This window comes from Canis lupus, chromosome 12 (genome assembly GCF_003254725.2).
Source record: "Canis lupus dingo isolate Sandy chromosome 12, ASM325472v2, whole genome shotgun sequence".
Taxonomy (NCBI): domain Eukaryota; kingdom Metazoa; phylum Chordata; class Mammalia; order Carnivora; family Canidae; genus Canis; species Canis lupus.
In genome coordinates this window covers 33,432,721-33,451,160 of record NC_064254.1, presented here as the reverse complement: position 1 = coordinate 33,451,160, position 18,440 = coordinate 33,432,721, and the positions used below count along the sequence as shown (strand labels likewise).

General features: G+C 35.8%; 1 protein-coding gene across 9 annotated transcripts in view; it reads right to left on the bottom strand.

Annotated features, from left to right (window-relative positions):
* Positions 1-18,440, bottom strand: part of SMAP1 (small ArfGAP 1) — a 177,919-nt gene that overhangs the window by 77,110 nt on the left and 82,369 nt on the right. For 4 of the 9 annotated variants that reach the window (XM_035697425.2, XM_049092242.1, XM_035697429.2 and 1 more), the window contains exons 5-7: positions 17,670-17,717; positions 16,223-16,303; positions 3,051-3,131 (exon numbers count right to left, since the gene is read on the bottom strand). The exons of 1 other annotated variant lie outside the window; for it this stretch is intronic. In XM_035697425.2, the coding sequence (XP_035553318.1) occupies positions 3,051-3,131; positions 16,223-16,303; positions 17,670-17,717 (210 nt within the window). The remainder of the gene's footprint in view (positions 1-3,050; positions 3,132-16,222; positions 16,304-17,669; positions 17,718-18,440) is intronic. 4 more of the 9 variants (XM_049092243.1, XM_035697426.2, XM_049092244.1 and 1 more) reach the window with 4 other exon arrangements.

The following is an 18,440-nucleotide window of genomic DNA, read 5'->3' as shown; positions in this document are numbered from 1 at the left end:
ACTATTGCTACTACTTTCACTGATATTACTACTAATTTCTCTTCTGCCGATTATATATGCCCCCTTAAAATATCAGCTCAGAGAGACTATACAGAAAAAATGCCTGTATGTGAAAATGTATGCATGCCTATTAAGCTTTTTATTTGTGTTATTTTCTTTTCCGTTTCCCCACTGTTACACTTCTAAATGCATCTTCCTTTTTATATACTTTGCACTATCCTGACCACAAAATTTTGATAGGAACTAAAGTTTTCCCCTCTACATGATTATTCTTTCAGCAAGGATCTGCTGATGGTGACATCAGCAGCAGGAGTCCTAAACCTCTGCAGGTTGAGTAAGAATAACAGATGATGTATAAACTGAGTTTAATAAAATCTAAGTATCTAAAGGAAACAGTATAAGAACTATACTAGATTCTCATTGCTCACACACCTTGAACTGCTCTTCTCAAGCTCCCAACCCAGAAACTCAGTTTTAGGTGATTGCTGTAGCCCTTTTCTACAGGAGGCAACAGAAGAAGTATTTACATGCAAGGCTATGAAACACACATGGTCATGGTCACTACATCAAAAAGCTCGATACACTTCTATGGTAAGGTTTAAGTGGTAATAACTTGTCAAGCACCAAAAAAACTCTTTATTTTGATATTTCCAATTCTTGATAACAAAATATAACCTCTACTAATGATTTTAAAATTCCTTTTAATGCAACCAGAAATTATAAGAAATTTCACCTGAAGTTTACGATGCATGTTGGGGTGCTTGAGTGGCCCAGTCAGTTAAGCATCTAACTCTTGGTTTGAGCTCAGATCATATTCTCAATCATGAGATCAAGCCGCACCTCAGGCTCTGCCCTTAGTAAGGAGTCTGCTTAGGATTTTCTTCTTCCTCTGCCCCTCCCCACTGTGCTCTAAGTCTTAAAAAAAAAAAAAAGAAAAAAGCCGACTGCATGCTAAAGAGAAAGTTACCAGAGGAGGAATAAAGCCACTTAAAGTAACCAGGTCATAATTACCAACTTAATCACTCCTTTTAAAAAATGGAATATCTAACATCTACATTTTTTCAAAAAAATCTAGCTTTTTAAAAATAGATTTGTTTCAGATGGTGGGGGGCAGCTTGAGTGGGGGAGATGGGTAGAGGGAGAAGAGAATCCTTGCTGAGCAAGGAGCCCGATGTGGGGCTCAATCCCAGGATCCTGGGATCATGACCTGAGCCAAAGGCAGATGCTTAAATGACTGACCCACGTAGACACCCCATTAACATCTAAATTTAATTTGATGAAAGGTAAGAATTTGTGTTTATTTATTTACTTTTAAATATTTTATTTATATATTCATGAGAGAGAGAGAGAGAGAGAGAGAGAGGCAGAGACACATGCAAAGGGAGAAGCAGGCTCCCCACAGGGAGCCCTATGCAGGACTCAATCCCAGGACCCTGGGATCACGCCCTGAGCCAAAGGCAGACACTCAACCACTGAGCCACACAGGTGTCCTGAAAGATAAGAATTTAATTCTGTATACTATCATTAAAACCAAGTGATATTCAAAGAAATTAACTTTAACTGAAAATTAGTATTTCAAATAATTGTTCTTAGCAAAGGTCTTACAGTCAGCATTTCCAGTTTATTAATTGTTCTTCACTACCTTGGAATCAACATACTATGAGATGAAAAACATCAATGAATTAGTATACATATATTTATTCTAAATATCTGCTACAAACAATAAACTGTTAGAAATACAAAGAAGTGCAAGACTTGGTCCCCACCTTATTGATGCACAATCTCAAGAAACAAAACATCTATGCATCTGTGTTAGATAAGAAAACTTATCTAAAAATACAATTGAACAGTAATACAAAGAAGGAAGTAATAATATCAAATGTATAGCAATGTCTCCAGAATTCTGAGGAAGGGAAAAAGTGTGATCCAGTGGAGATATTTAAAGGGACTTCATGGGAAAGGTAAATGAGTAAGTCTTAGCAAGAGATGGGGAAAAGAAAGGATATTCTTACAACTCTTTGAAGGTAGAGACTGCTTTAATAAATGACAGAGAAAGAACCACTATGTACCTGCACTATACACTTTAAGTGAATGCACCTTGTATATGTAATTTACACCTTGATTAGGTCAGTTTTTTTAAATTTCCGCAACTATGAAGGATGCTCCCTTTTTACTGACTAATCCTTTAACCATGCTTCCATATTTTCATGATCAAATATATTCAAAGCCAAGCTGCCATAACTATTTACCCAAAGTCTTTTAAAAAGCTAATGCTCTCTTTACTAGTTTGCCTAAGCACATCTAGATGGCATATCACTGTCAAAATAATCTTCCGAAAGAACCTTTCTGAATCAGATATATCTCTATAGACTTTGAAACGTTACTCACAGCCTTTGCTCAAAAAAACAATCAACATGGACTTAAAGGTCCTTTACAATTTGAGCTCCATCTACCGTGCTGGTCTTATTTTTCACTACTGTCTATACACAGATATATATCTTTGCAAAAAGATATGCATCTATGGATAGGGATATTTTTTCTATACATAGGTATTTTTTTCAACAGAAATACTATTTTTCGAAATATACTTTGTATAGTTTCAGTTTCTATACCTGTCCTCAAGGTATTCTCTCCAAATGATATACTCCTGCCTTTCACCTTAATCCTACCTACAAATCAAAATCTACCTCAAATGTTTACCCTTAAACATCAACTCTTTTCTGAAGGCCCCTTCAGGTATGATCTCTTCATTCTCTAAACTTTCACTCAAATCTGTTTGTGCATGAAAACTAAAAACATTTTTATGTCATTAATAAGAGAATATTAATCCTTAAGGAATTCACATGATCTACATAGTTACATAGATATGTAACTGACTAAAAGTTATATAGGACAATCTAGAAGGACATGCTTAGCATACATATCCATTCAAAAAATACTTACAAAAGAATGATTATTAACATACTGTAAATATCCCAAAAGACATTCATATGTAAAAATACAAAAATAAGATGGTAATATTAATAGATATTTTTTAAAATGAATTTTACCTTTTCAGTTGTAAGAGGTTTCACAGGCTTTTCTGGCTCCTTTTCTTTCTTTTTCTCTTCCTTTTTTTTTTCCTTTTCTTTCTAAAACACAGACCAAAGTTTTGTTTACTTTTTAAAAAATGTCAGCTCTTAACACATTTTTATTTTATAGGTTGAGCCATTATTTGAGGAAGTGTTTGATGATGACTATCCAGTGATACTGAAATACAAAAGTAAACACAGCAAATTCATAGTCATTGAAATTACATATTGATAACACAACAAAGAATATCTTTTCTTTAAAAAATTTAAGACAGAGATGAAACTATTTAGAACTTCTTTGAAATTTTAGAGTTTGTTTAAACAAATGAGACCTCTAAATCAATAAATTCTCACTGTGTCTTTACATCAGGCTAGGCTTCGTAATAGCAACCATAATACTGAAATTTGAACAAGAAGAAAAAATGTAAACTAACTGTGAAAGAATTCCTTATGACACAGATGAAAACAGATTACAACATGTGAACATGAGATGAAAAGGGAAAAAATGCTTTAATTTTTTTAAATATCACAAATCATGGAGACTCCTGGGTGGCTCAGTTGACCCCTAGGTGCCAATTCTTGATTTTGGCTCAGGTCATGATCTCATGGGTCATGTGATGAAGCCTCATGTTGAACTCCATGCTCAGTGGGGAGTCTGCTTGAAGGTTCTCTCCCTCTGCCCCTCTCTCAAGCATAAATAAACCTTTAAAATATCACAAAACATGTTTAGTCTACTACATAAATGTTGTGATTTTTAAAAGGACAAAATACAATTATTTTCTCATTAAAAAATGTTAAGGATATGTATGCCTGGTACCATAGCAAATTGAATAGTATACTTAATCCAATTCAGTGTAGGTATAATGGTACCATGATGTCCACAATTGCATTTCCAAGAAGGATAAAACAGGATATAATATTAAAAACTTAAGGGCCACAAACATGCCAAAAAAGAAAAATGAAATAATAGATTAAACAATGAACATTCATAAGACATTTAAAGGGAAGAGATGCCTAGAAACCTAGAAGTGAATCACTACTACAAATGCGTATTAATTAGTACCTTAGTTTCCTAGCAGCAAATAGGAAAAGATAAACTGATGAACCTAGGAAAGGCAGAATAATAAACACACAGAACTTAGTCAAAATGACTATGGGTTTGTTTGTATCTGTGTCTTTAAAATGGTATTTGACACAACCTCTCTCAACAAAATTATTATTTATAATTCAGAAAAGATAACCCTGGCAATTCCTAGGCTATAACATCAAGACATAATAAAGGTTCCTATGGGCCAGACACTGTGAAAATCACCTTATTTTCTAGAGTCTGAAAAAAAAAAAATGTCATCATGTTCATTTTACAAATGAAGAAACCAAAACTTACACAAGTAAGGCAGAAAGCCACACAGCTAATCAATGGGAGGACCAAGGGAAGACAAAGCCAGACTCTCAAGTCACTATTCATTGCCATCCAGTGAAGCACTATTATTTTTTACTATTCTGCCATACAACAATGGTTAATATTTATTGAACCCTTACTATGTGCAAGACACTATTTTCACTTAGCAATGAAGAATAAATGAGATGAACAAATCCTTTATCTATTTTAAAACATTTCTAGATATTAAATTCGTGAGGAAAGCAATGTGATAAAACATTCTCACTAATATGTTGGGAATGAATTGTTCTATAACCTCACAGAACTGTTAAGTTTTCAAGAAAGGCACTATCATGAGAAAGGGGAAGAAGATAGTCTTTCTAATCACTGTGACTGGTAGGCACATATGATATTACCAAAAATGAATCAGATTATTTAGCTATGTTTAATGAGAAAGAGCACAATTCAGTGTTCTTCAATACTGGAATTTCAGCTGTTAAATATAGCTGTCATAATAGGGATATTATGATACAAGCTTTGAAGTAACATTAAAAACATGAGGTCTAAATTCAGATCATACAGTTTGATCCACAGATGACTCCCATCTCTAGAATCAATAGCTGCTGAAAGATCAAAGAGTACTGGGAGAACCTAATTTGTTTTAAAGTATTTTTTCAGCAAGAACAAAATACAGCAGTGTTTGGTATTGTAAAATAGTTCCTGAAACTTGGTTTCTATATATACAAATGATACAGTGAAATAGGCCTTCCATGTGGAAAAAAAAAAAATCAACTGTCCAATTCTTATAAGATAGAGAAAAGCACATATCGGGTTCATTATACCCAAACTATACTTGAGTGATTTGATTAAAGATATGGTCTTCAAAAAATGTTTATTATGTACTCTGACCTTAAAAAGTTGTGAGCATATATACGCTACCATGTGTATATATTTCTTTATTGAGTATATTTAACACTATATTATGCACATTATAAAACATACATTACAATGGAAATTTTGAAAGGATAACCAAAAAAGGCACAAATAGACCTTGGGGGTAATGCTAGAGACATTAGACTTTGAAGCACACTGACTTATTCCAATGCCTTTCTTTTAAAAACTGAAGTGTAATTTACAGACACTATATTAACTTCAGGTATACAAAATAATGATCAAACATTTAATACACTGTAAAATGATCACCACCATAAGTCTAGTCTCCTCCTATCACATAGAAAGTTACATACATGAAATACAGTATTGTTGCTCTAGTCACCAAGCTATACATTATTACCCATAACTTACTTTATAACTGAAAGTTTGTATCTCTTGACCTCATCTTCTTCTCCAATTTCACCCTCTCCCCCTACCAACTCCTTCCCCTCTAGCAACCATCAATCTATTCTTTTCATCTATGAGTTGTTTTTGTTTTTTGTTCATTTGGCTTTTTAGATTCCAAATATAAGTGAAATTATGTGATATTCATCTTACTCTGATTTATTTCACTTAGCATAATGTTGTCCCAAATGGCAAGATTTCATTCTTTTATATAGCTGAGTTGTATCCATTGTGTGTATGTATGTATGTGTATATACACACATACCACATCTTCTTTAACCATTCATCCATGAATGGACACTTAGATTGTTTCAGTATCTTGGTTATTGTGAATAATACTACAATAAACATAGGAGTTCCTATATCTTTTTAAATTAATGTTTTCATTTTCTTCATATATCCAGAAGTAGACTTGTTAGATTATGCAATAGTTTTATTTTTAGTTTTCTGAAGAACTTCCATACTATTTTCCAGAGTGGCTACACAAATTTATATTCCTATCAACAGAGCATAACAGATCCCTTTCCTCCACATCCTCATTAACACTTGTGATTTTTTGCCTTTTTGATAATAGCCATTCTAACAATGATACCTCATTGTGGTTTTGATTTGCATTTTCCTGATTAGTGATGCTGAACATCTTTTAATGTGCTGGTTGAGCATCTGTATGCCTTCTTTGGGAAAATGTCCATTTTTTATGGGATTGTTTGGGTTCTTTTGCTATTGAATTGCATGAGTTCTTAATATATTTTGAGTATTAGCCCCTTATCGAATATATGATTTCCATTTTGATATATGATTTTCACTTTGTTGACAGTTTCCTTTGCTGTGCAACATCGTTTTAATTAGATGTAGTTCCATTTGTTTACTTTTGTTTTTGTTGCTCTAGCCTTTGCAGTCAGATGAAAAACAAAAACAAAAACAAAACACATCACTAAGACTGATAACAGGGAGCTTACTGTCTATGTTTTCTTCTAGTATTTCCATGATTTCAAATCTTGCATTCAAATTTTTAGTCCATACTGTGTTAATTTTTGTATACAGAATAAAACACTGGTCCAGTTTTCTCAAAATATTTATTGAAGAGACTATCCTTTCCGCATTGTATATTCTTGCCTCTTCTGGCACAAATTAACTGACCATATATATGTGGGTTTATATCTGTGCTCCCTATTCTGTTGCAGTAATCTATGCATCTGTTTTTACGTCAATATCATACTGTTTTGATTAGTATATTTTTATAATATAGTTTGAAATCAAGGCATGTGATAACTTCAGCTTTGTCCTTCTTTCTCAAGATCACTTTGGCTATTCAGGATCTTTTGCGGTTCCATAAAAATCTTAGAAATGTTTGTTCTATTTCTGTGAAAAATGGATTGGGATTTTGATAAGGATTGCACTAAATCTACAAACTTCTTTGGGTAATACAGACATTTTTAACAATATTAATTCTTCTAATTGATGAACATATAGTAATTTCCATTTACTTGTGTCTTCTGTTTCATTCTTAAGCATCTTGTACTTTCCAGTGTATTAAGTCTTTCATCTAGTTGGTTACATTTCTTTCTAGGTATTTTATTCTTTTTGATGCAATTATAAAAGAGATTGTTTTCTTAATTTCTCTTTCAAACCATTTGTTGCCAATATGTAGAAAGAATAGATTTTTGTATATTGACTTTGCATCCTGCAACTTTACTGAAGTTGTTTCTTTTCATAGCATTCTGGTGGAGTCTTTAGGGTTTTTTATATATAAAATCATGTTATCCACAAATGACAATTTTACTTCCTTTCTAATTTGGAAGCATTTTATTTCTTTTTCCTGCCTAACTAGTCCAGCTAGGACTTCCAATACTATGTTGAATAGAAGTGGTAAGAATGGGTATCCTTGTCTTGTTCCTGATCTTAGAGGAAGAGCTTTTAGCTTTTCATCGCTGAATACGATGCTAGCTGTGGTGTTTGTCATATATGGCTTTTATTTTGTTGAGGTAGATTTCCTCCATTCTTGCTTTGATGAGAGTTTTTATCATAAATGGATTTTGGATTTTATCTAATGCTTTTTCTGCATCTGTTGAGATTATCATGATTTTTATCCTTAATTTGATTGATTTGAAGATGTTTAACCATCCTCACATCCCTCCAATAAATCCCATTTGGTCATGGTCATCTTTATTTTTTTTTAAAGAATTTATTTGTTTATTCATGAGAGACAGAGAGAGAGAGAGAAAGAGAGAGGCAGAGACACACAGAGAGAGAGAGAGAGAGAGAAAGACAGAGAGAGAGAGGCAGAGACACAGGCAGAGAGGGAGAAGCAGGCTCGCCGCAGGAAGCCTGATGGGACTCGATCCCAGGACTCCAGGATCACACCCTGAATCAAAGGCGTCTAGACGCCTAACCACTGAGCCACCCAGGCGTCCCGGTGTATGATCTTTTTAACTCATTGCTGACCTGTTTGCTAACATTTCATTGAGGACTTTTTCATCTACATTCAACAAGGATATTGGCCCGTAGTTTTATTTTGTGGTGTACTTTGTCTGGTTTTGGTATCAGGATAATGCTGGTCTCGTAAAATTAATAGGGAAGCATTCTCTCCTCTTCAATTTTTTGGAAGAGGTTGAGGTATAATTCATTAGTGAAGCCACCTGGTCCTGGATTTTTGTTGGTTGGGAAGTTTTTGACTCCTGATTCAAACTCCTTGCTAGTAAATGGTCTATTCAGGTTTCCTATTTCTTCATGATTCAGTTTTAGCAGATTGTACATTTCTAGGAATTTATCCATTCTTTCAGACTGTCCAATCTGTATAGTCTACTATGAACAATTATTAACAGTAGTGTCTTATAATTTTTTGTATTTTTTTTGTATCAGTCATTACTTCCCTTTTTTCATTTCTGATTTTATTTGAGCCTTTTCTCTTATTTTTCTTGATGAGTCTGGCTAAAGGCTTGTTAATTTCATTTATCTTTTCAAAGAACCAGCTCTCAGTTTCATTGATCTTTTTTCTTTTAGTCTCTATTTCTTTTGTTCCACTCTGATTTTATTATTTCATTCCTTCTACTGACTCTGAGCTTCATTTGTTCCTCTTTTTCTAGTTCCTCTGGGTATAAAGTTAGATTGTTATTTGGGATTTTTATTTCTTGAGGTACACCTGTATCACTATCAACTTCTCTTTTAGAACTACTTTTCTTAAATTCCACAGATTTTGCTATGCTTTATTTTCATTTTCATTTGTATCAAGTTATTTTTTAATTTCTCTTTTGATTCCTTCATTGATTCATTGACTGTTCAGTAGTGTTGTCTAATCTCCATATATTTGTGCTTTTTCCAGTTTTCATTTTGTGATTTATTTCTAGTTTCATACCACTGTGGTATAAAAAGATGCTTGATATTACTTCAATCTTCTTAAATTTACTAGTCTATCCATGTGCACTTGAAGAGAATGTATATTCTGCTACTTTGGGATGGAATGAGAACATTCAGATATACAGATCTATTAAGTATATCTGGTCTAATGTGTTATAAGGCCAATGTTTCCTTATGGATTTTCCATCTGGATGATTTATCCACTGATATAAGTGAGGTATTAAAGTCTACTACTATTATTGTATTGCTGTCAATTTGTACCTTTAGGTCTCTTAATATCTGTTTTTTATACTTAGGTGCTCCAATGTTGCACCCATAAATAATTACAAATATATCTTCTCGCTGGACTGCTCCATTTATCATTATGTAATGCCTTTGTCTTTTATTAGTGTTTTAAAAAGTCTATGTTGTCTAATAAGAGCATAGCTCCTCCAGCTTTCTTTTGGCTTCCATTTGCATGAAACATCTTTTTATGTCTGTGTATCCTTACATCTGAAGTGAATCTCTTATAGCATATAGATAGGTCTTATTTGTTTTATTCAGTCAGCCACCCTATGTCTGTCTTTTGATTGGAACATTTAGTCCATTTACATTTAACCTAATTATTAATGGGTATGTTCTTACTGTCATTTTGCTAACAGTTTTCTGGTTGTTTTTGCAGTTCTCTGTTCTCTTGCTCCCTTCCCTTGTGGCTTTTCAGTGTTATGCTTGTATTCTTTTCTATTTTTTGTGTATCTAGCACATGTTTTTGATTTGTGGTTACCATTGGGTTCATATATAATAATCTTATGTGTATAGCAGTCTTATATTACATTGACGGTTGCACACACATAAACATATTCTAGAAGCACTAAATTTTTCTCACCTCCACATTTTATGTATATAATGTCATGTTTTAGATCTTTTTATTTTGTGTGTCCCTTGGCTAATTTTTTTTAAAGATTTATTTATTTATTTATGATAGAGAGAGAGAGAGAGAGAGAGAGGCAGAGACACAGGAGGAGGGAGAAGCAGGCTCCATGCTGGGAGCCTGATGTGGGACTCGATCCCAGGACTCCAGGATTGTGCCCTGGGCGAAAGGCAGGCGCTAAACCACTGAGCCACCCAGGGATCCCCCCTTGGCTAATTTTTATAAATATATATTATTTGAATCCTTTTGTGTTTTAATCTCTATACTGGCTTTTAAGCGATTAACTCATGATCTTTATGATATGTTTTACTTGCGAAATTTTTTCCTTTCATAATTTTCTTCCAGTTATGGCCTTTTTGTTCTACTTAAAGAGTTCCCTTTAACATTTCTCATAAGGCCAGTTTAATGGTGATGAACTCTTAACTTTTGTTTATCTGGGAAACTTTTTAGGCTCTCCTTCAATTCTGAATGGTAGCCTAGTTTGGTAGGGTTTAAATTTGTGGGGGTTTTTTCATACTTTGAATATATTATGCTGCTCCTTTCTGGCCTACAAACTTTCTGCTGAGATACTGGCTAATGTCTTATGGATATTCCCTTGTATATAACTAGTTGCTTTTCTCTACTTGTTTGAAAATCCTCCCTTTAACCTGAACATTTCAATTACTATGTGTTTGGTGTGAACCTCTTCAGGTTCATCTTCTTTGGGGCCCTCTGTGCTCCACTGACCTAGAGGTCTCAGACCTAGATGTCTGTTTGCTTCCCATATTAGCCCTTTCCAGCTATTATTTCTTCAAATAATTTTCTGCCTCTTCTCTCTCTTCTCTTTAGAATTTAGTATGCCTGATGCTGTCCCAGAGGCTCCTTCACCTATCTTCACATTTTCAATTCTTTTTTTCTTTTTGTCATTCAGCTTGATTTCCACTAACCTGTCATGCAGGCTCACTGATCTGTTCTTCTGCATCCTCTAATGTGCTGTTAATTCCCTAGGATATTTTTCATTTCAATTATAGTATTCTTCAGCTCTGATTCTTTTTTATATTTCTATCTCTTTAATGAAATTTCTCAGTGACTTCATTTTTCTCTTCAGTTTAGTGATCATTTTTATGACTATTACTTTGAACTCTTCATCAGATAGATTGCTTAACTCCTTTTTGTTTAGTTATTTTTCTCAAGCTTTTGTCTTACTCTTTCGCTCAGACCATATTCCTCTGTCTCCTGAGTTTATCTGAGTGTCTTGTTCATTTTTACACAGCTACATTTCCCTGTCTTGAAGATAGTGGCCTTATGTAGAAAGTGTCCTGTGGAGCCCAGAAACCCAAGCTCCTCAGTCACTTTAGAAACAGGCAGTTCAGGGGTGTCCTTTGTGTGAGATGTATGCACCCTTTTGTTGTGACTGGGCCATGAGTGCTGGGGACATGCTGATGGGTGGGGTTGGCTCCAATGCCTGGCTGCTCCTGCCTGGCTGTTATTACCACAGGCACACTGAAGGCATGGAGCTGGCCTCCAGCCCAGCTGGCTAAGACACCTGGCTGTGCCTGCTACAGCCATACAGGCATGCTGGTGGGAGCAGTGAGTCCCCAGTGTAGCTAGCTGCAAGGCCTGGCCACGACTGCTGCAGACATGCTGGTCGGCAGGGCTGGCCCCCATTTTATGGGAACACGAGTCACTTTAGAGTGGTGCTAGTGTCAGCCAAGGTTTCCCATTAGGTGAGGGAGGTGGGAAGAAGCTGCTTTGGGTGGGGCACTGGTCCTAACAGGCTGTCTGCCAGGTTGTGGTGGAGTGGGAGCCACTTAGAAGGGTGCTTACAGAGGTAGGTCAGTCTTCAGGGGAACATGAAATGGGGGGAGTGGTTGCTAGCAAAGTTGATAGGACAGTGTCAGAAAAAGCATCTGCCAGTATCAGGTCAGCTAAAGGAGGACAAGAAAATAGTGCCTTCTAGTACTCTAGAGAAAGTTCCTACAGATCCCTGCCCCTCTGGCACATGCCCTAATTTTAGCCAATCTACTTTAACACATGCTCTAAGTACTTTTCAAACTGCTACCTCTGTTCTAGGTCTCCAAGCAAGTTAAACTGTTCACAGGCCCTTTAAAAGCAGGGTCTCTGTTCCCTATAGCCCTCTCACCCTCACAGAGTTAAGCTCCATTGATCTGGAAAGCCAGATGTTATGGAGGTTCAATGTCCTGGTGCAGACCCCCCCAGGGCAAGGGATGTCCAATATGGGGCTTGAACCCCTTTCACTTCTCAGGGAGGACCTCTGTACCTTGATATCCCTCCCATTTATGCATTACTATGCTGGGGGTTCATTTCCCAATCTGACCAGGTCTCTGCCCCTTGTATTCTTTTTTATATGGCTTTAAAAAATATCTTTAGTTGTATAAAAGCTGTTCTGCTAGTCTTCAGGTCTTTTTCAGACAGTCACTTTATATGTAACCCCAATCTTGGTGTATCCATGGGAGGTGAGCTCAGGATCTTCCTACTGTATCATCTTCCCAGAGTCTATTTTTAGCTTTTAACATTTTAATTATAATGCATGATTGGCGTAGATCTCTTTGGGTTCCCTTTTATTTGGAATTCTCTGGGCTTCCTGGCTGTTTCTCTCCCCAGATTAGGAAAGTTTTCAGCCATTATTTCTTCATTTAAGTTTTTGTCCTTTCTGCTCTCCTCTTTCTGCAACTCCTACAATGTGACTGTTATTCAGCTGGGAATGTTACTGATGCTATCCCCATAAATCCCTTATGTTATCTTCATTTAAAAAACTTTTTTTTTTTTTTCTTTCTGCTATGTTTAAGTTCCACTGCCCTGTCTGCCAGGTCAGGTCACTGATTCATTCTTCTGCCTCACCTTATCTGTTGCTGGTTCTCTCTAGCATATTTTTTTAGTTCAGTTATTGTATTCTTCAGCTCTGAGACTTCCATCTGGTATTTTCTTATATTTTCTATCTCTTTGTTGAAATTGTCATCATCCATTCTTCTCCCGAGATCAATGAGTACCTTTATGACTACTACTCTGAATTCTTTACCAGGTAACTTACTTATTTCCATTAAGGTTTTATCCCCTAGAGTTCTGTTTATTCTTTCATTTGGAACATATTTCTGTTCCTTCATTTTGTCTAATTCTGTTTGTTTCTGTGTATTAGGCAAAACAGTGCTCTCCCAGTATTGAAAGAGTAGCCTTAGGAAGACTGAGTTTATTTCAGTCAGTTGTCTGTGTAGTGTCCTGGGCTGGCATCTTGTCACAACTGTCTCCAATTGTTTCAGTCCTATGAGGCCCAGAAATGCAAGGCCTGCTATTCACCAAAGCCAGGCATAAAAGGGGTGTCCCCTATGTGAAATGCATGTATTTCCTGACTTTAGCAGGGTCAGAGGGGAGCACCAGCCCAAAAAGAGCCAACCCATCCAGTCTGCAGTGTGGGATTGTGGGGATGTGGAGGGGCAGGGCAAGCAGCACTATGAAGGTAGAGGTAGTGCAAAATGGTGCCTCCTAGCACCTGTCATGGCAGACACTTCAAACTTAGGCAATAAATCTCCTTCATATATGGTCTAGTAGCTTTTCAACTTGTTCCTTTGTACTGGGTTCCAGGACAAATGAGACACTGTTGATGTGTCCTTTAAGAGTAGACTACTTTCCTATAGCTTTTAGGATATCCTTGACATAAGGCCTGATGGTTTCCAAGCCAGATATTTTGGGGACTCATCTCTCCAGTACAGCTCCCAAGGGTTGGGATGCCTGATGTGGGGCTTGAACCCCTTGCTCCTCAGGGATATGCTCCGTATGTGAGAGATCACTCCCACCAGTGGATCAGAGCACCAGGAGTGGGTTTTTAGTGAGTCCATGTCTCTGCCTCACCTATCCTCAATGTGGCTTTTTTGTCCTTTGTTGTAGAGGAGCAGTTTAGCTAGTTTTCACATCTTTTTTAGAGAAAACTGATCTATGTGTAGCTGTGATTTGGTGTGTTCATGGGAGAAGGGAAGCTTTAGGTCTTCCTATGCCACCATCCTGAATCATCAATGTCCACTTCTTTCTAAGACTTGCAAGAGGGAATCACACAGTAAAAGTGTGTTAAGGGTTCCCACCTTTTTATTCACATGAAAGCATAATTTCAGAGCAAATTTTGAAAAGGAAAAATTTGCCTTTGACACTCTTTCTCTTTCTCATGGTAATATCTACACTCCTAGAGTGCTTCTTTCCTGGACCTATGTGCTGATCTACGATACCTACAACATTCCAACCATGTACTTCATGCTCCAAAACTGTCCCCTACAGACTCCTCATGAACTCCCTTTGCCCTGCTAACTCTTAAATTCAAGTGTACCCAGCTTTCCATTCTCATGACCCTTCTCTTATCACTCAACACCCTTTCCCTGGGCTGCCTTATAATCTCAATCCTTCTCTCAATCCCTCTCTAACTGCCCCCAGCCTGGATCTCTTCTCTGGGCTACAGATTTGCATATCCAACCACCTACTAGATACCTGGATGTCCCACAGTCATATCTAACTTTTAATTCATCCCTCCCCTCTTTTGTTCTCCTCAAAACTGTTCCTCATTCTCAGCTTGCATCCTTTTCTCTCTGAATAGCACCATCATGTACTGAGATGCTCAAGCCAGAAACTGGAAGTCATAAAGACTTCCCAAACCACTGTCACAATCCATTGATTACTAAATCCCACAGATTCAGTCTTCTCAAAATCTCTTAAACTACACTCTTTTTATTCCCTCTGTCTCTAATTTAGCAACTGCTCCCATCATTTTATCCACAGATTAAGGCAACAGGTTCTCAGGCTTTTTCCACACTCCTCAGCATATAATTTATTCTCCACAGAGATGGGGAGCTGTGTGATGACAAGTAAATCAGATCCTGCTACCTTTTGTACCCTTAAAACTCATCATTAAAGTACTAGGACCTTTAGAGTAAAGACCAAAATCCTTCAGAAGGCTTAGAAGTAGGCTGTTCTCTCACTTCTCTCCCTATCCTATGCATGTTCTAACCATGCCATCTACTTGCAAATACCCAATCTACATTGCCCACAGGGTTTTTTCCCCCACAAGATGCTTATTACTCTAATTAGAATGCATCCTAATCCTCATAGCTGATGTTTATTAAGAATTTAAAATATATGCGGTGCCTCGGTGGCTCAGTCACTGAAGCATCTGCTTTCAGCTTAGGACATGATCCTGGGGTTCTGGGATCGAGCCCCATGTCAGGCTCCCTGCTCAGCGGGGAATCTCTTCTCCCTCTCCTTCTGCCTCTCTCCCTGCTCATTCTCATTCTCTCTCTCTCTCTCTCAAATAAATATTAAAAAAAATAATAATAAGATATATTCAGGTGCCTGGGTGGCTCAGTCGGTTAAGTGTCTGACTCTTGATTTCTGCTCAGGTCATGATCTCAGGGACATGAGATCGAGTCCTATGTTGGGCTTTGCTTGGGATTCTGTCTCTCTCCCTCCGCTGCTCTCCCAGTCCCCACTCACGCATGTGCTCTCTTAAAAAAAAAAAAAAAAAGAAAGGAAGAAATTAAGATGTATCAAAAGATTGCCTTCTGTAGTAAATAGAAGCACAGTGAGCGAATATCAATCACAGCACACACTATATTGAATTAGAAACCTCCATAAAGTTCTCTGTTTTCCTCCATTAGGAATCACTGTCACCCCTATCACCAACACATTCTAATGATTATCACTGATGAGTCTATATTTATAACTCTATTATTATATACATTACCGTATCTGTATGATGGCTACTTTTGCTTAAAAAAGAAACTTAACATTAATTTTCTTCAAATGCTTATAACAACGGAATGTTCTAAAGAAAACATTTTCAATCAAAGACTTTTCTAATAGATCAAAGAATTCAACATCAAGTATAAAAAAATATATATATATTCCTGCAAGTATAGTCAGAGAAACAACAGTAAATTGCTTCTTAAATGTGGAAATATTATCTATAGTACCAATAAATCTGTCATTCTGAAATTAAACAGATCAAAGTCTTTTAATCCTACTTGCAGCATAGGAAAATATTTTAGAAATTGTTGTGTTCAATATATTTAATGCTGGAGACCCATCAAATATAAACAACTATTATACCACTTCCAAATTATGGCACATTGTAAAAGAAGTTCATTTAGCATTGAACACTATAGTATGCAGCTGGCTAGAACACTACCATACCTCCAATTTGTTTTTCTCAACAGTAGCTTGTAGAGAAGGAGAAGATACCAAAGGCTGAAGAGGAGCATCAGAGGAAGAAATCTGTGGAATACAGATGAAAAGTCAGAAGAACAAAGCGAAAGGAAGGTAATCAGAATTGACAGGCAAAGGAAAAAAACAAAACTCATGCATTTCTGAGATATACAAGCACTTAGAAATATGGTAACTAAGGGAAAAAAAAAGCATGAGTAGAGAGTATTGCTTTCTTAAAATTCCCACATGCAACTTCTAAATATAAAATTATTTATTACAGAATAGTGTGTGGTTTAAAATAGAATTCACTATGATATAAAATGTAAAATGTACTCAGGTAAGATCATACCAAAAGTATTTTAAAAATAAGCTTTTCATATGGTAAACTTCTACTTAGTATTACTACTGAAATACTAAAGCAGGAAGATAGGTCGTTTTGAGCAGCAGGAGAGTACATATGAATTTTTGTTTTTACTTGTAATAACTATATTAAGAATGGAAAATAAAACAAATAGTGCTGAAATAGTAAAAGTTAATTAAGTTTTAATAAGCTGTTTAAGAACGAAAAAAAACTCTGAGATGAGCAGCAGCAGGACTTATCAAAAAGCAATTTATACACTTCCTTAAGATCAGTAGGTACAAACACCATTTCCAGTGCTGTATTTGCTGAATTACTCCCAAAGCATTATGAGATAGTTACATAAGCAGCAAAGGCAATTTATATATGAAATTGGATTTCACACATCTTCCTTCCCAATTTCTACATGCATAGTTGATCACTTTAATGGGAGCATTATCTTCTTGCTCTCTTTATTGCCAAAATATAACTAAAATATGTTTACAAAATGCATAGTAGATCTCTGGAGCCATAAAACTGACATCTGTATATATTGCTCTATCATATCAATAGGGCCTCTAAGGAATTGTTTAAAATAAAGGTGCTATTATAGAAAGGTCATTATGTAATGTCAAAATAACATTGGGAGGTAAGTCCTCAATCACTCTGCTTGTTATTAAGTTAGTTATAGTTCTAATTCTTGAATCACAATCCAAGACCATAAATTTTTGGGTTTTTTTTTTTTTTAAGCTTGAACACTGCTTGTTGGCTCTGTCATAATTGTGCAATTAGCCATTTAGTGACTACTAATGGAAATTACATATGGAAGAGAAGTATTTTTTTTTTTTTTTTGGAAGAGAAGATTTTAAAAGAAAAATACCTTAGACTCTAGCTTCAGAGCCGCTTTATCCCATTGGACATTTACTTGCTAAAGATCTTTAATTGCGACTTTATATAAAAATAAGATTTAAAAAGCACACAAATTCACTTAAGATGATAACCTATATCATAAAGACCTCTTTGTCCAAACTCATGTAATAACTGAACATAAAATATATGAGAGAAATAGGCATACTCAGCATGTCAAGGATTACTAACCCATGACAGTTCACTATTAAAGTGTTCTCCTTTTGACTGATCTGGCCACTGTTAAAACTCAGAAGAATACAAAATTATTTAATAAATAACAGTAATATAATAAAGCATTTTATTGCTCCCTTCCAAAAAAGCATTAATACTGTTTCAGCTAGAAACACAGAGTTGTTCAGTAGGAAAGACACTTGAAAAATCAATGGACAAATTAACAGGTGAACAGATAAACAAATTATAGTATACTCATAAAATGAACTATTATCTGCAAATACAAAATGAATTGTCTTAATAATACAAAAAAAAAGGATGAATTTCAGAAATATGTCAAGAGATGTCAGACACTAGAGTACAGAGGCACAAAGGAACCTTTTGGGGCAAAGGAAAAATTGTATATACCCTCTGTGGTGGCTACACAGGGTTATATATTTTTCAATAAACTGTGTGGGTGGGGGCTGGGGAAATACACATTAAGGGGCATTTGTTGTGATGAGCATTAAGTGTTGTATGTATGTGATGAATCACTGAATTCTACTCCTGAAACCAATGTCACAGTGTATTCACTAACTAGAATTTAAATAAAAATTTGAGGGGAAAAAAGTCAATGAACCGTATCTTAAATTGTCTGCCTTTTATTGCATATAAATTTTATCTTCAATAAAGTTCATTTTTAAAAAGTCAATGAGCAGGGTAAGATACATTATATGAGCAAGGAATTAGGAAATAGAGGTCAACATATGGATAATCAGAAGCAAGAAACACCACAAAACAGGCAGATGA